Source organism: Asterias amurensis, chromosome 12, assembly GCF_032118995.1.
Source record: "Asterias amurensis chromosome 12, ASM3211899v1".
Classification (NCBI taxonomy): Eukaryota; Metazoa; Echinodermata; class Asteroidea; order Forcipulatida; family Asteriidae; genus Asterias; species Asterias amurensis.
In genome coordinates this window covers 12,682,354-12,703,832 of record NC_092659.1, presented here as the reverse complement: position 1 = coordinate 12,703,832, position 21,479 = coordinate 12,682,354, and the positions used below count along the sequence as shown (strand labels likewise).

Below are 21,479 nucleotides of genomic sequence, written 5' to 3'. Positions count from 1 at the left end.
CATCAAGTTTTTTGTCCATTCAATAAACGAGCGATACTATATAAGGGCATTATTGGCAACAGCGCCCTCTGTTGTTCAATGGATTGTTAGACTGGTTCCTAGTGAAATCTTGACGTCGGATAAACGGGCGTGCGGTTTGATATGTGTGAGAGGGAAATCGATCTCCGTTGCGCTTTTGGGTGAACGTTGTTGCACCATGGTTGCACTGGAAAATTGTTGTTGTCGACCAGAAGTAGTCAGCCGAAAACAAATATTTGTGTCAAATCTACCATTTTGTGAGCATAAAATATTCATGAAATCACAATTCTGAAGTGTACAAAAAAAAGGGAAAACTCAAACGAAAATAAAAATATAAAAAAACCGCGACTGAGATTTTCCTCATTTTACGGTCGGTCGGGATTGGGCAATCCGACTTTTTTTTTTTTTTTTATTGGCCTAATGCTCTACCTTCACAACTAAACAATGCACTTATGGTCAAGCGGCTTTCTCGAGGGCACAATTAATGGTCATGACTTGGATTCGAATCCTCACTCTGCTGCGACAACCGCGTAGGTTTGGTCGGGTGAACTGGACAGCTCGGACATGATACTATGATTACAACAAGACTGTTAATGTATGACTGCGATTTGTCCTTCCATTTAGGTCCAAGGCAACAGTAGTGAATAATATAGAGGTGTATCCAGGAAATGGTATCTCAAATGACTCGATGCAATACATCGGAGCAGACATTAATTGTCAATGGATATCCGGTATCCAAGAGAAGTTCTTTCTTCCGACACACAATCATGTAAGAACGACAAAACTGTTTGATAAGCTTGTTTCAATTTAAACTACCTTTTTTAACAGTGGTCGAACCGAAGGATTCATTTCGTTTGAAAATGTGTTGTCGCTTTGTAGCCTGAAAGTCTGTATAACAAAACATTAAACATTCAGTTCTACATTGATTCTTTTTTTTATTATACATCACCAAATACATTATCACAGACTAAGATAATTTGGTTTACAAAAAATTACATTAAAAATATATACACATGTATATTATGTATAAGTTACATATCGTGATATCTTCTATGTGCGTAAAGTACCTTACAAAGAAATTAAACAACTTATGTTGTTTCCAGATTATATTGTCATGGTCGGGGAGTGACGCAGAGAGTTCTATTTTTGACTACGAGATCGGTCTGAGCAGTAACCCATCCAGCCTGACCCCTGATCTTGTGACCTTCATGTCAGCATCAGGTCATAATCGTTTTGTGATGTATCATCCCCACATCAGCCAGGGTCGTGTTTTCTTTCTGGTTGTGAAAGCTGTTAATAAAGCACAGCTGGCTTGTTATAAGGTAGGAGCCGAGGCGTGTCATAGCCGAGCGGTTAAGAGCACCGGATTCAAGCTCTGGTGTTTGATCAGCAGAATGTGGGTTCGAATACCGGTCGTGACACTTGCAACGTAAAATTGGGGAGGTAGTGCTTTCTGCTCTACCACCTAGGCTTCGGATTGATGATACCCAAACCTACATCCCTATGGACTGTAAACGGGTAACCCTGTATGATCCCTAGGAGTAGGTGGCAACGGCCTTTGAAACACAATAAAATGTAGCCCACATCTTTATTATGTGTCGGGCGAATTGCATAAAAAAAGAGAAATAAAAAAGAGGTACTTTACTTGACGGCTTCTGTTAAATGCAGCTTATAGGCCCGGTCCCACTAGGGATGTACCAGAACCTAAACGAAAGGACGTACGGAAACCTAAAAATTTCGTCCATGAGTGTGCAGTAGGCCGCATCTGATAAGCCTGTACGTGTCACATGGGTACCTAATTATTCCATTTGGCGTACGCCCAGTTCTGAATAATGAGCAATGAACAGTGCACTGGATAATAGAATTCACTCGCAGAACTATACATACCGCCCATTTGGGTAAATGTGGGGGGGGGGCCTGCGCTATGCGGTTTTCTTTATAAATAATAGCCTAATCCCGGTGGTATAGACGCGTTTACAAATGGCGAAGGGAAATATTGTTTCCCCCCTTTAGCCATGTGTCTTCGTTTCGTGCATGTGACCCTTGTTTTGCTTTCTCGGGGAAGTAATGTTTAAATTTTCACTTCAAATATTCAATTTCTAGGAGATTTTACATCCGAGTTTTGCTTCTTAAACAGCCCTTGACTCCCTGAGAAAATCGGAATGTGCATTCAGCTCCTTAGATACTTGAGTGGGGGTTGGGTGTATGTGGGGTGTACATTTACTCGAGTGACACACATGAAGAAATTAATGTAATCAATAAATTAACACAAAACTAAAAAATTCACACAAAGCATAAGAGATGGGGGTCTACAGAATTCTGCCCTAAATAGTTGAAGGTATTGAACACGTTTGGTAATTTGTCAAAGACCAGTATTCTCACTTCGTGTATCCCAACATATGCAAACAAATAACAAGCCTGTGTGAAAATTTGGACTCAATTGTCATTGGTGGCAAGAAAAAGCTGAAATAAAAAACACCCTTGTTGTTAAATAGTGTGCTTTCAGATAGTAATAAAAGGCTTCTGGTCAGAAGTCTTTGACAATTTTAGTAAGAATTTACCTCTTTCTCAAAAACCGTGTTACTTCAGAGGGAGTCGTTTCTCGCAATGTTTTATACTATCAATGGCTCTCCGTTGCTCGTTACCAAGTAAATTTGTATGCTGATTTATATTTTGATTATTTACTAAACGTGTACAGTGTCTTTAACAAGCTCACCAACAATAAATAAATAAATAAATAAAATAGCGCGAAATGGACCAAAATTGCTTAAAATTGCCCACCCCCACCCCCCCCCCCCTTAGTATTGCAGGCGATCGGCGGCACTAATTTTTTAGAAACTCCCGGGAAAATCCTTGGAGTTTTTAACTCCACCGTCACCACAGCAATCGTTCTCACTATCCCATTTTATATAGGTAACTTCCGGGAGTACTATTTCAAAAGGAAATGCACGGCCGTTTCACACTTACGATCAAACCCAAGGAAATACTTATGGTGTGAAAAGGGCTTTTCTTAGTAGTTCAAAAAGATCGACCAAAGGTTCCCGGGAATTTTCCCGGGAAAATTTTGATTTTTGAATAAAGATTTGCATACGTTGAGACAGGCAGTGCTGCTGGTGCAAGAGTATCGAGTGACCAATCAAAGTTCTGGTTACACGCCCGAGCATTTACCATACGTCTTATTTAGGTTTCCGTACGTCCTTTCATTTAGGTTCTGGTACATCCCTAGTTGCAGCGATAACGAGAACGATAACGATAACGACGCAAAGGGAAGGCATTCTATTGGTTGAATTGCTCCGCACAGAATACGCCCACGCTTATTCAACCAATCGAGGGTGTGTATTGATAACGTTGTTCTGGTTCTCGTTATATGGGCCTGTGTGACCGGGCCTTAAAGGATTCAGTTACTTTTTCAAAATGTCCGCAGATTTACATTAAACATTAAACTTGCAGGGTTTTAAGATAATGATAGTGGAAAGTTTCCCTTCAAATATTACTAACTGAGGTTGTGTAGTTTTTTAGAAATGAGTAAAACAAGTCACAAAATAATTATCTTCTTAGGAAGACGAAAATTATTTTAGCGTGTAAAATCCCCTTAACCAGTTATGACATTATACCAAAACCATAGCATAACTTGTTAGGACGTTTTTACATGCTAAAACTGAGACGAAAATTATTTGTTTTACTCATTTCTCAAAAACTAAAGCACCTCGGTAAGTAAAATTTCAATGGGAAGCTTTCTTCTATCATGATCTTCTAACTGTGTAAGTTTAATGTAAATATGTGGACATTGTGTTTTGTGTTAGGAAAAAGTACATAGACCCTTTAAGCGCAGACAAATGAACAAGAGTTAGGGTGATCGAGATTTTAAAAACAATTAAAAAGTACTGCAGTAAAGATTTATTTATGATGTGATTGAAGCTTAGGGCGGTCTTTAAACTGTTGAAAAAAGGGTAAAAGTTATTGCCAAACCGATACAAGTTTCGAAGTAAACAATATTAAAATTGCGGTTTCTCATTCAGTTCGTTGGCCCCATCATCGTGGACACCACAGCACCAATGTTTGTTGGCCGTTTTTTGGTTCATTTAGACGGCAGTTATTTGGTCACTATGTGGGGTGACGACGGCTTTACGGACAATGAGGATGCAGATCTTTCATATGAAGTTGCCATTGGTAAGATGAGAAAAACAGTACATTTGTTCACATCCAAGTTGCAGAATCATTCTTTCTTTTACTAGCTAGAAGTTTGTGACAAAAGTCTTTGAATCAGCAAACCGTAGCTTCTTAAATAAGGAAATCAATGTGTGGTGAAGAGGTTTTCAACTAGTGGTTTAAACCCAACTAGGCCTAGTTCTTGATAATTTTACCGAGACGAAGTCGAGGTAATTATCAAGAACCAGGCCTCGGCGGGTTTAAACCACTAGTTGAAAACCGATTCAACACACTTCGATTCCCATTCATAAATACCTTTCACGGTAAAAAAATATCAACACTTATGGCCAAAAAGTAAAATAAATGCAAAAATTATAATTTTCAATGATTTCAACACAACACCCCTCCGGCTATTAAATGTTAAGGCCCAGTGAAGGCCATCGGGTAAACAACTCCGTATAAGGCAATGCTGCGCGCGTCGCGCGTATAGTGTGATGTGGCACAACTGTTTCACCCGTTGCTCTCGACCAATAGGAATGAAGAAACTGTCTTAAAATCACAGGTGCAAGCTCGCGTGTCACGCCCATGTTTCAACACTTTTTACTGGTCACAAACATAGGTTTATACACACCCACGTGACGCGCTCTCCACCAATAGGAATAGCGAAACTGTCTAAGGTATTTATGAATCGTAAATTAATATGCAGTTGGTTTGCATAAGAATATTAAGATTAAAACGTTGTTAATTTATTTAACCACACTAACACTAATGTTTTTTCTCAGAGGTTTTACACCGTAACATTTTTCATTATGACTTTTCCCGATAATTGACAATTACTACAATCAATTTTTAATTTTCCGGTACTGCTTTAGGACATACTAGAGGTGGCACAGAGACCGTCTCATTCAAATCAAATAAAGACTACGTCATCGGTCCCTGTGAATCCCGAACCTCCTGTGCGGCCTTCCTATTGGATGATCTAAGCTGGTATCTCCATGGTGATCATGAATATTACATCTCAGTCAAAGCTAAGAATGGTGCCGGACTATCGAAAGTAGGAACCTCGTCTGTGTACAGGCATAACATGCAGTTGCCATCCAAGGGGGTCGTGCTGGATGTTCCACCATCTGGGGAAGATGTTATTGTTGACTTTGGGGTATGTATCTCACAGAGTCGTGGACTTGGAAACATGATATTATTTAAATGGTTAAAAATAACAATACTTTCTTACGAAAAAAACTTTATTTTTAGTTTCTGCTGAAAATGTTTACCCTCTTTACCCTCTTATCAAACTAGATTGTCAAGGACGTCGATGTTCAGAGGAGTACGTCAATAATCTCCGCACAGTGGTTTGGATTTGAACATCCACATCTTGATATCAATTATGAAGTAGCTGTTGGAACAGGAGGAGATGGTTCATACGACGTCAGCAATGGCTTCGTTAACGTCCGCAATGCAACTTCTTACCAGTTTGACGGACTTGATCTTACACCATTCACGGTAGTCATATTTCTGACACGTTTTAGGCAGCTGGGTTTATGCTTGTGTCCGTTAAAATGCCACTGAGTGATTTTTTTTGCCGTAGGTATTGCTTAATCACCCACCAGGGTAAACAACCCATGCATTTAGAAATTTACATTTCCAACAAATCGTATCACTGCACTGCATTAGCAGTTCGTTTTTGAAGCCCGTTGTTGTCTCAAGTGATTGGCACTGAACATAAACTTTTAGGATTTTAACACATTATTTTAACAATAAATAATTACTTATAGTAACGCTATTGGGAATAAACTTTCATTCTTTGCACTGTCTAGACGTATTACTTTACTGTACGAGCAACGTCTGGTGGAAGCATCAACGTGACGTCAGACGGTATCAAGGTCATCCCAGAGGGTCAAATCCTACATGGGGCATTTGTCAAAGATGGACTCGGATGTGATCCTGCTAACAGTAAGACTAAGAGCTGTTTTTTGAAGAAAAAAAAGTATTAGGTTTTAAGGCATATAATTAAGGCATGTTTTAGTGTTGCAAATTCCATAGTTAAGGATACAACAGGGTCAAACTGAAAGTGGGCCTGTGTTTAAGCTATGATCACGCCGTGATGCTAAATCACTTATTGTCTTAATGTTGTCTGTGCTGGTTCTATCTTCACCCTGTTGTTCTGACAACATTTTCTCTTCAGTAACCACGCCCACTGGGTTATCTCATCATTCAACCGCCCAATCTCAACCCTGTGAGGATGACGTCACGTACCAGTCCTCTACGTCTAGTATATCCGCCCGATGGACCATCCCGGTGATGTTACGACCCTTTGTAACCAATGTCTCATGGGCAGTGGAACAAGAGATTAAGACTGACAATGGTACTGATTTAATTGTATATATTAGGGTGTAATAATTACTGGAAAACGTTCTACCCTATATCGCTCTTTCAATTTAAGTCCCAAAGTTTAGGCCTAACGTTTATTTTTTGGAATTAAAAGACATGCATGAACGAAAATTAAGTCGTGGACTTTGCTGAATTTCATTTAAAAAATTTGCAATCAATAAGGAAATCGAGCCATATGACTATAAATGGATTTTAATTGTGTAAAAGAACAATCATTTCGAATACCCTTGGAGCGTGCATGTATAACAAAAGAAAACTCTTAGACTCGTCAAAGCATTGTCAGGTTGACGCGCGCCGTCAACGGCAGAAGTGTTTTTCGTTTTATCAAAACCTTGGTGTTGGGGCCTGGTTTTTTAATCGATAATAAGAAAAACCCAGAAGTTTACACATATCAAAATTACATTTAAAGTCACCTGGAAGTGGTATTTTTTCAAACAAAAGCTTTTGTCACTAATATATGTGTTTTAATGAGTGGAATGTGAATAAACAGTTAACTAAGGTTTTAAAAAATCAGTTCTTATGTTATTTACAAATTTAAGAGTAGCCCCCGACCCGAGAGGACGCTGTTCGTGACGTCAATCGAGGCAGATTTTGCCTGTAATGCGTAGAGTAAACACAATTGCAAAGTACATATACGGACCAAATCGTGAGTTTGAACGTTTACAAAAAAAAAATTGTTTTTTTTCCGGCAATGCCGACCAGGTGTATTGCTGCTGAATGCAGAAAAACACTTTTTGAAATGTACCAACTGGACGTACATGTACTTTGCGCGTGTGTTTACTATACGCATTGCAGGCAAAGTCTGCCTCGATTGACGTCACAAAAGGGGTAGGCGGAGTCAGCCCCCAAACAACTTTATATATTTTTTAAACATATAATTCGTGACAAACAATTACTAAAGAAATTGTTTTATTGTTCTTTAGCATATACTCTTATGTTTGAAAGAAAAGAAAGAAAAAAAATTCCAGGTGACTTTAAAGGGTAATTAAACGCATTATAGACAAGTAAAAGTAGCGTTTCTATTAAAAACATTCCGCTCAAGTAGCTGTTTAAGTTTCATCGACAATGTATAATTTGTAAGGTGTACTTACCCTTGTATTTGTGAACGAAGATTTGAATTATGTTCTTACGATCTTGTTTACTTTAGATGGGACCACTTCATCTGAGTGGGTAACATTATTGGATTATCAATATCTTGGTATGGCATTCAACCATTTGGATGCGAACTTAGGATTGGAGGACGGAGCACATCTGAGGTCTAAGGTAATTAAGTAGCCTAAATAGAAATGTATAAAACTTTCTTAGTACAAACTTCACTGCTTAGGAATCGTTCCATGTAATAGACGGGTCATTTTGAAATGTTTGTTTTGATTTTTGTTCTTCTTTTGAACAGGTTGAATAGGTGGGTCCTTGCCCACCCCAAATCCAACAGGGACCCAATTTTCTGTATGGGGTAATACAATCGCAAGAAAGGACCTGCTTCCGACATTTCGAAATGTTTATTTTGATTTGTTTTTCTTTTACCAAGCAATGGGCCTATTTTATCTTTCGAGAAACTAAACAATCGTTTTCAGTTTTCTAAAGAGAATCGTTTTAAAAAAATAAGGTTGAAATTTATTTTAGAAAACATTTCGCAAGGCTTTCAGAGATGGATTGGCAAACTAAAGATGTTATTGACGAAGGCGATTACAAATCTATTAGACAAATTGTTTGTTTGTAATTAATTCTTTGTCTTTGTTTTAAAAGGTTAAATTCTGCCACGTGAGTGTCTGCTTTCAACCGATTACGAGTGACGGATTCTGGGTACTCTCCCAGCCTCCGTTGGTTGGTGACATCACAATCAATGACATCGAGACTGATTCAACAAGTACGAATCTCCATGTGGTCTTCCAGCCATTTGAGCATGTGTACATCGATCATGAAAGACAGTTGCAATTGATGGATTTCTACGAGTGGACTATTGCCGAGGATGGGGAACACAGTGCCGTGTTGGGCCATTGGGAACGCATTGATGACTTTAACATTGTTGGCGGGATGGTATGTTTCTAGTTCTTTTTAATACACAAAAGTAGGCCTACATGTGATGATTTTAACATGAAAGATTCACAGTTAGTTTTTCAATAACCCTTTAATCCTTGGTATAATTTACAGCTTCGTGCTCTTTTTTATATTTGAAGGCCATTTTCACTGCATCGTTTGAAGGACATCTCGACAACGACACGTGTTTCCGTATGGCTGTGAGGGGCTATAATAAAGCTGGACTTTCCTCCATAGTTAGCACGGAGGTTGTGAATTGTGACGATGTGACGATTGTTAAACCGCATGTTGTCATCGACTCAGACCGTAAGTCCACACATCAACAATGTGGTCTTTGAGAATTGTACATTCTAAAAGACAGTAACAACACAAAATGCATCCCATGGTATGAACTGTTCACTCGCCCACTCATTCTACGGCAAAGACGTTTGGGTCCATTGCGCTGGTTCTGTCTTATCTTGAATCCAGGGCCCGTCAGCCTTGCGAGGACAACCCGGACGTCCCCTAGATCTTGACCATCCTGGTGCTGGGGGATTATTTTTCTGCAAATAATGGCCATGTTTAGTGCATTATTTGTTAATGATTTTTTACAACCGTTACAAGCCATTTCGTCTGCAAATAAAATCATTTCAATACCAATGAGTACGTTCTCACGATTATCCTTTCACACGTATGCTGCTCTACAAATCAGTGAAAAAAATAATACTTACAATGCAGGGGGCTGTGGCAGGTTTGTCCAAAATTCAACCCATTTCCGTAGATTAGAACCACGCTGCCACAGTATCTATACATGCAGGGATTAAAGGATTTAGAACTAGATTTTGTTTGTCTTAGAAGTAACATTTCAAAATAACTAAACATAACCATTTACCTCTCCTTAAAGATGAAGTATTCTTAGAGCAAAATGCTCTGTGGCTTGAAGCAGATAAGAACTACATCTCATCAACAACTGTCCTATCAGCAGTCTGGCCTTCATTACGTCATAGGAACTACGTCTGGGCAGCGGTTAAAGACACAGGATCTGCCGTATTCGGTGACTTGGACAGTGGACTGAACTATCCTTGCGAACACCCAATGGCTGTAGGTTGTGGGAACACAGGTAAGTGAAGAGTTGCTTAAGACTTACAGTTTGACTTACCTTTTGACTCTTCGACGGTCAAAAAGATTCTTGTGCGCCTCACTGATTGTGCTTTTTGCAGATCAAGAGTTTGTGAATGTCCTGGGTTTATCACTTGAGCACGGCGAACGTTACCGCATCTGTATCCAGGCTGATGAGGTCACACTTGAGCATGAGAAATGGACGGAACCTCTGTCGTCAGTGTCTAGCTGTAGCGACGGTGTGGTCGTTGATACGACACCGCCGACACCCAGCTTTGTTTGGATCGGCTGGAGCAATCATAACAAATATCAGGTAATAATCAGGTTTCCAATCGTATAATCATTTTTATTTTTGCCTATAGGATTCATTGCAAACCTTTTCCCGATTTAAACAATGCAGATCTAAAGCGACATTCGCATTTATACAAGCTTTAAGAAGTTTGCTAATGCTGTCAAATTTTGAACAGACTATATGATGATAACCATTACGGGCGAGAAGAGATATCGGTCTCGTACGAAATAATATATATATATATATATACATATTTTTGTTTAAGAGTTCCACTTCAGAGCTGGTTTTACAGTGGAAGTCGTTCAGTGATGTTGAGGAACACGGCCTTGCTCGTCATCACTCTGGAATCAAATACTACGAGTATGCAATCGGTGAGATGCAAAAGGGTTGATTCATATACTGTTCTGCTTATTTAATGGTATCTTTTTAACACAAATATTTCAAAAAAACTTCTGTCGTTCAAAAATAGTTTTTCGATTCTAGATACAAATTAAATAATGATTGTAAATGTTTACAGGATCAATGCCAGGTGGAAGCGATGTCCGCGACTTCACCCGTGTTGGTATCACCAATAGCATCATTATACACAGTTTGAGGTTACAGAATGGACACAGATACTATGCGGTCATTAGAGGTAATGAGAACGATTCATGACAATGTCCCCATTTATTGTACATATTTGTTACAGAAAAGAGATTACAATTTGAAATAAAAGCGTAGAATATGAAATGATGAGAATTCCTAGATTATGACTTTACATACCCTCTTGATTATTCTAAAATTGTCTTACAAGGGAATGACCAGTTCATGACCGCTATTGTAATTTCCATTAGAACACATTAAATATCTGCTATGTCTACTGGTGCAATTTTTTTTTATAAAATAATGCAACATCATTTTCTTTGGTCAGATTACTTAGTCGGTTGGTTTTTTTCTTTCGCCTATTTAGCCACTGACTTTGTTGGCTTATCTACAACATCAACGTCTGAAGTTATTATAATTGACACCACACCACCGATCGTTAGTGAAGTATACACGTTGGACGTTGGAGGCAGCTTCCTCTCTTCTACAAGCGCTATCTTAGCAAGGTGAATCTGATTTTATTTTTCTTAACACGTTTCATTGAACTGCTTTACAAAAGAAAAGTTCTGTTACGAAAACTTGTGCCATTAATCGCCTTGTCGTAGGACCTTAAAAAAAATCAAACAAAGGTGAGGAATACTTGGGAAACTAGGAACCAATCATTTAAAACAGTTGCTGCTATATTCTGGCCAAAAGAAAGGTTGATTCATTAATCCAATTAGTGAATTCGCAAGATTCAATACCTATTTGCAAATTGATATTACTAATTAAACACTTTTTAATGTTGTCCCAGTTGGACGAGTGTTTTCACTGATCCGGAGAGTGGCATCGCATACTACGAGTGGGCAGTGGGTTCTCATTCAGGTCATTCTGACGTCATGCCATTCACCAAAGAGTACTCAGAGTCTGGAGTGACTGACTCTTCACAACATTTGACCCTTCATGAAGGTCACTCGTATTTCATTTCAATTAAGGTAAGCATTTTGCACGAGGGAAATGCGCTTCGCATTATACCTCCCACGTGACGAGATTTTGCCAAAGCATCCGATCTCAGCCAATCACGCTCAATATGTCGACGTCGACAACTTAACACTTCTCATGGCGTACATAACGCACACTTGTGTACACATGTACATGTACTGTACATGTACTGTGCATGTACTGTGTATGTACTGTGTAGAAACACGTGGTATTTTCAAATTGTACACGGCACGTTGTTGGACATTGTTGCCATGGATCCACTGGACATGGCGATGTACATGTGCGTGTGTATGGACACATCAATACAGCACACAATCTGAGTAGTAAACATGTACATGAATGTATACTAGGTCAATCACAAAAACTGTATAAGTCATCGATGGTGGTAACAACAAGGAAAACAACATAATTCTTGGAAATTTATCTTCTCAATACTAGCTTGTCGAGATAAACTATTCCACACGGGTAAGTCGCAATCGTTTGTATCTGACATAAAATTGAAAACTTTACTTATACAAAGGTTTTAACGTCACCATTTTCGAATGTCTTCCATCTCAGGCCATCAACCATGTTGGGTTGATCACGTTAAAGGCGTTTGGTGCCTTCAAGGTAGAAGAGAGCCCTCCAGTGGCCGGTCACGTCTTTGATGGAGATCCATCTCTCGCATCATCCAATCACAGAGATCGAGACTTCCAGGAGGACCGGAAAACGATAAGTGCATCCTGGGAAGGGTTTCATGATCCCCATAGCACCATCGTTGGTTATTCGTGGACAACGGGAACGTGTAAAGGATGTAGTGACGTCATACCAGAGCAGCGCATCGGCATGGATACTGGTACACAGCATTACATCGTTCTAATAATAATAGTTGTTTTAATAGATCCCAACCGAGTAATATGCCTGTTTTTTTTTTTTTTTTTACAGAACTCGGGTATAAGTAATGATTATACAGTGCTAACACACATCGGTGTATATGGGTAAAAGCCAAAATGATAATCATTTTGTAGCACTAAATGATGCAGTTGACATCCACACTGATCTTGTGTACGCCAATTATTTAGATTCGTCATAAGCAAGTCATTTGAAAGCCTTGCCCTTAAAAGTCGACCTTATGTACAAGTCCACATAACTTTACGAACCTAATTACAATTTTGTTCGAAAAAAAAACAAATTATATTTAATTAATATTGACATCATTCACACGTATATCAATGTTATTGATTATAAAATATTCGTCCCAAAAGTGTATAACCCTTGCCAGACCAAGCATTGGCAAACAATATTTTTAAGACTTGACCTCACACCTTTTTTTGTATTAAAATTTTAATAATTTTTGAAATATTTCACTTTTAGAATGTCAAGCTGACAACCTGAACCTTGTTCCTGGTTTAACATACTATGTGACTGTGACGGCCTGTAACGCTGCTGACCTGTGTACTTCAGTGACATCTGATGGGATCCTGATTGATGATTCACCCCCGTTGGTAGGTCGTGTCTATGATGGGAGCCCCGGTGGTGGTGATATCAGCTTTCAGTCGTCAAGGTTAGTTTCAGTAGGATTTGAAACTTTGCATGGTGGAAATACGATATGGAAAGGTTTGCGGTAACACCATGTAATGAACAGTTGGTTTCAACTCTGAGTTGAAACCAACGGTTCTTTTTAGAACCACCCCAACTCATTTAGAAATATTCATTACATGGTGTTAACGCAAACCTTTCCATAAGGTTAGTTCCCTACAGTAAAGACTTTATCTAAAACTTTGAATTTAAGTGAAAATACCATCCAACTCTTGATTTTTTTAATATTTTCTTTATTATTATTGTAAACGGAAATTCAAAAGTTATACTTTCAATTTGGATGAAGACAAAAACACCCAATAGGTATATTCAGTTAATTGACATCTACATTTACATATTACTTAATCATTCTAAAGGTGTCTGTCTGATGTTTTTTGTACAACACATTAAACATTGACAGAACGGAACACACGGTTTACCAATCTGAAATAACAATTCTTATTGTAAAACGTGGTTTATTTGTTGTATTGCTCGTTTTACAGGAGGCAGCTCTCTGCACATTGGTGGGGTTTCCATGATCCCCATTCTAGCCTCTCACACTATGAATGGCGAGCTGGTACCACACCAGGCTCGGCTGATATCCTTTCATCAACACGTATTGAGCTGTCACAATCTGCTCTGATGTTCCTATCGGAGTCAGATCAGATGCTAGACAACACTGATATCTACATCACAGTCCGTGCTTATAATGGGCTTGGTAGGTGGAGTGAATCTACATCCAATGGGTTCCGTGTAGATTCAAGCCGACCTCAAGTGATTCAGGAACCAACCATTGACGGAACAGTCGGAATAGCTGTCAGAAACACTCAGGTAAAAAAAACAAATCGGCTCTGGTTCGTTTTGACTGTCTCTCAGTGTATCATATTTTCATTAATTATTAAGGGAATCAAAGTGTGGTGAAGAGATTTTCAACTAGTGGTTTAATCCCAACGAGGCTCGGCGGGTTTAAACCACTAGTTGAAAACCGATTCAACACACTTTGATTCCCATTCTTAAATACCTTTTTGGTTAAAAGGCGTAATAAAGTAAGAAACTCTGTAAAACTAATCCGTTTCCGAGTGCTTGAGCTCTGTTCCACCTCCATGATATGTTCAGTATGTACATGTACGATGTCCGTACGCGTGTGTTTTCCGGTTCCGTTCGTGCGCATGCGCGTAGAGTCTTGGCGCATAGTCGCTGGTTTTCCTTTCACACACAGCGCGGCCAACTCACCGTACAGCGCCTGCATCGCCCGTAACAAAAAACGTCTTGCATCAAGACTAGGGCGGACAACCGGTTATAAACACTGGTCATTATCAACGATTTAAACACACCACGTGACGCGCTCTCCACCAATAGGAATAGCGAAACTGTCTGAGGTATTTATGAATGTACAATATTGGATATGTTTCTGCAGTGCCACTTTAAATTTGTTTCTTTAAATTTTACCGGTACACATTTAAAATACGTTTACATTAAGTAGATAATCATGTTAAGAATAAGTCATTCCTTGGATCTTTAGGCTTTGTTACTCCAACAATTCGTACGAAACCGTCGCACTCCGTCCATTACGTGTATAATTTCTGTTAATTATTCTGTAATGTTTAGGTTTTCTGTGACGTCATTCGATTCGCCTGGAAGTTCGATGACCCAGAGAGTGGCATAAAGGAACAGTATGTGTCAGTGAGCACACATCATAATGGAGATGTTAACATTCCAGCACAAAGGGTAACGTTTCTTAATGCAGAGATATTGCGTAACATTATAATAAAACGCTTAGTTTAAAATGCAATTTTGAAGCTTGAGTGCTTAATCGCTTTAAAAATAAAACAGACCTCACACAAATTGTGTCATTGTTTTAAGGTTAAGTGTGGAGAGTTACAAATGTACTTAATTTTACAGATTGCTGGAAGCGAAGTAGACCACACCTTTACCAATTTGACTTTACATGAAGGAAGTCACTACGTCATCTCAGTGGTAGCATGTAATCAGGCTGGTCTCTGCACTGAAGCAAAAACAGCAGAATTCCTTGTAAGTTTTGTTATTTCGTTTAAAATCTCAATTTCATTGACTTCATTTTAAAAGTTAAGAGCTAAAAACACCCGAAAGGAATGGTTTTTACATCATCATGTACAATTTTGTAATCATTTCCCTATGAATGCCAGGTAATTCCCCTCCTACTAATTAATGGTTAAAAAATTAATAATATTGATGCGTTATAATCATGTTATCAAGGCATTGAGGCTATTTCTGTTCCTTTAATACAGGTCGACGGTAGCTCCCCAACCATAGGGACATTTGCAGTTCTTTCAGGGAGTTCAGCTGAATTAGATCATCGTCACATAATTTGGATAACTCCAACCGAGCCAACTGGTCCAATACCTAGTACAACTACAGTAGGTCCACTATCAACTCAATTAAGAACCAATTTGAGTTCAATTTTGGTTTCCACAAAACCAGCTGAAAAATGTAATAAAGAGATGATTACTGTTCATAGGGTTTATGTTGAAGTGTCTTTAACAATAAGTGTCTAAAATAACGTTGCTTTCAGAATAAAGAATGTAATTTGCTTTAACCTATAAATTATGTGGATATTTTTTTCGCAGAACTCAAAAAAAGTACAGTGTACATCGGTGAACGGGTAAAAAATTGTATATGTTTGTGGCGATTAATCGTTTGTAATATTGAGAAACATTATTGTAAATCAAACACTTATAGGACTGCATTATTTTTTATTAATGAAGCCTCCACGCTATCACTCTGGTTGGATGACATGGTTACAGGATCCGCTTACCTCCACTGGATCCCTCGCCCTTGCTTGGATTGGATTTGCTGACTTACACTCCGGCATCAGTCATTACTTTGTCTCTGTTGGACGAACGTACGGAGGCTCAGAACTCACATCAGTAAGTAAAAATACTTTATTTCGGTAACAACTCTTCTAACTTAAACCTCAGTTTTGACTCGCGTTATGTGTTTATCTTGTAGAATGGACCAGTTCGTGTTAACCACAACAGTGATGGAATGTCCTTGGATGAAGGCATTGCACAAACGGCAATTATACCAGTAGATGGCAGTTTAACTGATTCCAACAATCGCCTCCTCTACATATCGTTGTGGGCTGTAAATGGGGTAATTTTTACTCTGGATTAAAAACTTTCCTTTTTTTTCTTTTTTCTTTTTTTTTGAGATTATAACTTTCTTTATATATAAGGGAATAAAAAGGTAGCGACGAGTTCTTTTACGGCCGTTTAAAACAGGCACGGTCGTTGCCGTGTAATAAAGGCCCGAGCCGAAGGCGAGGGCCTTTATCGCACGGCAACGACCATGCAAGGTTTTAAACGGCCGTTTAAAGGCGGTGGACACTATTGGTAATTACTCAAAATAATTGTTCGCATAAAACCTCACTTAGTTACGAGTAATGGGGAGAGGTTGATAGTATAACACATTGTGAGAAACGGCTCGCTCCCCCTGAAGTGACGTAGTTGTCGAGAAAGAAGTACTTTTCCACGAATTTGATGTCTCGATGTCTAGAATTTGAGGTCTCGAAGTCAAGCATCTGAAAGCACACAACTTCGTGTGACAAGGGTGTTTTTCTTCTATCATAGTTATCTCGCAACTCCAACGACCAATCGAGCTCAAATTTTCACGGGTTTGTTATTTCATGCATATGTTGAGATACACCAAGTGAGAAGACTGGTCTTTGACAATTACCAATAGTGTCCACTGCCTTTAAGAATGAGTCGCTACTCTTTTATTCCCATTCATAAATGCCTTTTTGGTTAAAAGGCGTAATAAAGTAATAAACTCTGTAAAACTTATCCGTTTCCGACGTGCTTGATGATCTCTGTATGTACGACGTCCGTGTGTTGCATGGTTTGACTGAGGCGCCCAGTTTCCGGATCATATCCGTTCGTGCGCGTTGTAGTCTTGGTGCAAGACGTTCTCGTTTTCCTTTCACACACAGCGCGGCCAACTCACCGACAGCGCCCGCATCGCCCGTAACAAGAAACGTCTTGCACCAAGACTAACCGGCAATTAACATAGTCCAGCTGGTCATTATCAACCGTTTAAACACCCCACGTGACGCGCTCTCCCCCAAAAGGAATAGCGAAACTGTCTGAGGTATTTATGAATTGTTTTTTTGAAGACGTTGACTTTTTTTCTTCTCGATAATTACTGCGCACAATTTTTTCGTTAAAGGTTGGGCTACCAAGTAGTCGCCACCATTCCACATTTGAAGTCTCTCCAACATCACCCAATGAGGGCGCCTTGGTCATATTACGTCGTTGCCAATCAACAACCTGCGAGGGTCACTGTGCCTGTGCTCCTGCTCATAGAATGTGTAGTCCATTACAAGGATGCAATGATTTAACCACAAGTAAGTGGACCTTAAATAGGTACTTGAGCGAAATTTGTTTTGACGAGAATGCTATTTAATCTTGTTTATAATGTGTTTGTTTATATCAATTAAACGTAGTCTTGATATTTGAACACTTCTGAATCGTTATCGAAATTATCGATGGAAAAATTAGGCCCCAACCTCAAGGTTTTGAAAAACTAAAAACACTTCTGCCGTTGACGGCGTGCGTCAAAATGACAACGCTTTGACGTCATGTCTGGGAGTTTGCTTTGTTTTACCTCCAGGCTGCAACAAAGCGGCTATACAAATTTGAGTTCCCAACTATGTCGTAAACTGAGTGATGACGTAACACAGCTTTCTTTTGCGAATCTTTCAGAATAGCACTGGATTCGAACTGATTTTTTTATTTACACAATTAAAATCTAAATATAGTCATATGACGCGATTTCCTAACATTTCAAATGAAATTCAGCAAAGATCACGACTAGCCATAAACGTTCAAGTAGGTCTTTAAATTGCCCACGAATGGCGCGCACCTCGGGCATTATGCAACTTAACCCACACCTTGGACGTCATGCTATTGTTAAAATCGCTCCATTATTTTGCACGAATGGCACGAATCTTGTTCACTCAAATGAACAGCCCCAGTGGTGCGTAAACATGGTACATGGACCATAGTCCTTTCTCTATGCATGGACGAAGACTGACATTTAGGAAATACGCTCGTTCTTTCGACAGTGGTTTTTTCCTGACTCAAAGTAAATTTTGTCAAGTGATAGAAAGTAAAGACGATACGGATGATGTTGTAGCCGACTTGCTTGGTCTACCCAAGAAGGTGAAAACTAAAAAAGTAACCTATCGTATACCAGCAAGTAGTTTCAGATATTTTGGATACAACTTTGATTTGATTAACAAATTTAAACTAACTTAATGAGCAATAATTTCAGTTAAATTCCTGTCATTATATAAAGATATTGAAAGAAGCATCTTTGCAAAGTTTTTACGGAGTTTACTCTCTTACCATGATAAATTAAGCATTTGAATTAATTTAAAAGGTACTGGTTAAAATGAAATTGATTTATCTGACTTTAAGACATGTTTAAATGACTGTTGTAGTTATCTAACATTTTTAATATCTAAGCTAAATCAAATTAAAAATTTAGCTGTTCACTTGTGTAAAGTCTTTAAGATCATTTATAATAACGTAGCTCTAACCTGTGTTTAAAAAAATAATGGTGTATGGCGTCAATGACGTCATTTACTTTATTTCATAAATCTATTATTTTGCACGACTTGCGCAAGGAGACAGTTTCACCCGTTTGCACAATGGGTGAATAGTTCTCTATAGTTGTACCCATCGCGCCATGCGTGCAAAATAATGGAGCGATTTAACAATAGCATGACGTCACAGGTGTGGGTTACATTGCAATAATAAGAGGACTGGAGAGGCAACTATTACACCACCGTCATTTACAATAAGAGGCATCGTCAAATTTAGTCCTGGACAACTAGCGGATTAGTACCGTCCGGGACAATTGGTGTTTTACTCACTTAATTCACCTTGTTTGGAATTTTGGTGTCGGATTATGGGATAAGTCGATATAAACTTAAATTGCTAGCTACACTGGGAAAACAGGCAGGGTCTCAGTACACATCGTACTAAAAAAATACATGTCTTAGTTAAAGACATGGACACCTTTTGTAATTGTCAAAGTCCGGTCTTCTCACTTGGTGTATCTCAACATATGCACACAATAACAAACCTGTGAACATTTGAACTCAATTGGTCGTCGAAGTTGCGAGATAACAATGGAAGAAAAAAACACCTTTGTCACACGAAGTTGTGTGCTTTCAGATGCTTGATTTCGAGACCTCAAAATCTAATTCTGAGGTCTCGAATTCAAATTCAAATATTTTAGTGGATAATTACTTCTTTCTCGAAAACTACGTTACTTCAGAGGGAGCCGTTTCTCACAATGTTTTATACTATCGACAGCTCTCCATTGCTTGTTACCAAGTAAGTTTTATGCTAACAGATCACTTCAAACCCACAACAAATTGGTTTATACTTCAATTAATCAACCAGTCAACCCGCAGAGTGTTCAGTGTGGATGCACTGGCGTAAAGCAAGCCTTTAGTGCATTGGAGAACTGTGTCCCTCTCAGGGAGTGAAACCATGTCTCCTGACAGGAATCTAACGCAAAACTTACATCAAATATAAAAGGAACACGTTGCCTTGGATCGGTCGAGTTGGTCTTTGAAAAACCTTTGTAACCGTTTTTTTTTTTATAAAATACATATGGGTAGAAAGATGTTGTAAAAGTAGAATACAATGATCCACACAAACATGCCTCGAAATTGCACGGTTTTCCTTTTACCTCGTCGACTAACACGGTCGGCCATTTATGGGAATCAAATTTTTGACTCCCATAAATGGCCGACCGTGTTAGTTCGCACAGTAAAAGGAAAACCACGCAATTTCGAGGCATGTTTGTGTGGATCATTGTATTCTACTTTTACAACATATTTCCAACTATATGCATTTTATAAAAAAAAAAACGGTTACAAACGCTTTTTATAGACCAACTCGGCCGATCCAAGGCAACGTGTTCCTTTAATTTGTTCTTGACTTATTTTGACAAGACCACTTATTTTGATTGTCAATGTTCAATGTATCTACATTCTTGGACAATCACCTGCAATCGGTCAGACCAAATTTCTACTTAAAAGCAACACTTTCTGCAAGTTATGTTTGTTGAAGGTTAACTTACATTAGGCTGCCTTGTTTCAGTAGTAGAGCAAATAAATTCGCATTGCTTTGAACTACTAACATGCACTGAAAGAGTTACGACCGATTCCGAATACAAAAACAAAATTACACAAAACCAATTCATAAAATTATTCGCATCACAATATTAATTATTAATTAACGTTCCAGACAATCCTAACACTGAGATCGAGGTACTGGATGTAATTGATCTTAACTTTCATGATGACAATACCTTGATCGATATTGATGACACTGTAACACGGTGTATGATGGCTGCTACATGGCGGGTCAGTAACCAGAAAGGACTTGATATCACTTGGTAAGTTGAAAACATTGAGTGTAAAATTTGAAAAAAAAGTTGTGTTATAATGTCAATGATAATAGATCAGTCAGATCCATCGTAACATACAGTTATACTTTAGAATTTTTTTGGTCGAAGGTATGAATGGAGTATTGGGGACGACTCGTCATCAGATGTTGAACCTAGAGGGGTATTCGATCCAGCCAATGAACGGATTTGGTTTGACATTGGACAGGAAAATCACACCATCTTCACACTCGATAAAGGTATTCCGCAGTCGAAATATGAAATATGTTGTCCTGTCTTATGGAACTCGGTGGATTACATGGGTCGTTTTGGGTATACGATAGTTTTCGGTAAGGTATCAATGGGAGACTTTGGAACGCTAGGTGGCAGCAGACTTACCAGGCAAATTTCAATTGTTAACGTAATTCTGAGCATGCACACACTATCAACAACAACGGATATTGGCTGGTAAGTCTGCTGCCACCAAGCGTCCCAAAAGTCCCACATTTTAGAACCTGTGTGGTTCTATGCTGTTAAGTGGTTCATCGATACGTTATCGACACTAAAATTGCCCCTTATCACTTTAGTTTCGACGTATACTGATGGTAAAACGGCATTGATGGAACTTATCACATACACCAGCTTCCACTTAAAGATTGTTTTAAATTATAGTCTGTAAAAACATATAACTCTAAAGGAAGGTATTCAATCTTGATTGGCATCGGTGTACTATTTTATGTAAAACTGTTCAGGTCGGAAGCTGACTGCCGGGGTAAAATATTACGTTTTCATTCGTGCCTGGTACAATGCCAACACGTACGCCGTGTTTAGATCTGATGGGGTTACTCCAGATATAAAGGCACCAGCAATCTCCAAAGCTCGCGGAACAAAGGTAAGTTTCAAATAGAAATGTAGTTTGATTGTCACACTTTTTGTA

The 21,479-nt window shown here is 38.8% G+C and overlaps 1 protein-coding gene across 1 annotated transcript in view; it reads left to right on the top strand.

The window, feature by feature from the left end:
• The window catches only part of LOC139945079 (uncharacterized), a 52,155-nt gene that overhangs the window by 13,869 nt on the left and 16,807 nt on the right, over nucleotides 1–21,479 (top strand). The window contains exons 13-40 of the mRNA XM_071942334.1: nucleotides 643–787; nucleotides 1,122–1,340; nucleotides 4,038–4,188; nucleotides 5,040–5,323; nucleotides 5,464–5,667; nucleotides 5,982–6,117; nucleotides 6,350–6,529; nucleotides 7,703–7,818; nucleotides 8,302–8,592; nucleotides 8,733–8,898; nucleotides 9,476–9,691; nucleotides 9,792–10,003; nucleotides 10,248–10,353; nucleotides 10,500–10,616; nucleotides 10,932–11,070; nucleotides 11,358–11,538; nucleotides 12,104–12,380; nucleotides 12,899–13,088; nucleotides 13,606–13,933; nucleotides 14,711–14,830; nucleotides 15,005–15,133; nucleotides 15,370–15,498; nucleotides 15,847–16,008; nucleotides 16,091–16,234; nucleotides 17,306–17,483; nucleotides 20,404–20,554; nucleotides 20,675–20,802; nucleotides 21,295–21,434. Of these exons, the coding sequence (XP_071798435.1) occupies nucleotides 643–787; nucleotides 1,122–1,340; nucleotides 4,038–4,188; nucleotides 5,040–5,323; nucleotides 5,464–5,667; nucleotides 5,982–6,117; nucleotides 6,350–6,529; nucleotides 7,703–7,818; nucleotides 8,302–8,592; nucleotides 8,733–8,898; nucleotides 9,476–9,691; nucleotides 9,792–10,003; nucleotides 10,248–10,353; nucleotides 10,500–10,616; nucleotides 10,932–11,070; nucleotides 11,358–11,538; nucleotides 12,104–12,380; nucleotides 12,899–13,088; nucleotides 13,606–13,933; nucleotides 14,711–14,830; nucleotides 15,005–15,133; nucleotides 15,370–15,498; nucleotides 15,847–16,008; nucleotides 16,091–16,234; nucleotides 17,306–17,483; nucleotides 20,404–20,554; nucleotides 20,675–20,802; nucleotides 21,295–21,434 (4,939 nt within the window). The remainder of the gene's footprint in view (nucleotides 1–642; nucleotides 788–1,121; nucleotides 1,341–4,037; nucleotides 4,189–5,039; nucleotides 5,324–5,463; nucleotides 5,668–5,981; nucleotides 6,118–6,349; nucleotides 6,530–7,702; nucleotides 7,819–8,301; nucleotides 8,593–8,732; nucleotides 8,899–9,475; nucleotides 9,692–9,791; nucleotides 10,004–10,247; nucleotides 10,354–10,499; nucleotides 10,617–10,931; nucleotides 11,071–11,357; nucleotides 11,539–12,103; nucleotides 12,381–12,898; nucleotides 13,089–13,605; nucleotides 13,934–14,710; nucleotides 14,831–15,004; nucleotides 15,134–15,369; nucleotides 15,499–15,846; nucleotides 16,009–16,090; nucleotides 16,235–17,305; nucleotides 17,484–20,403; nucleotides 20,555–20,674; nucleotides 20,803–21,294; nucleotides 21,435–21,479) is intronic.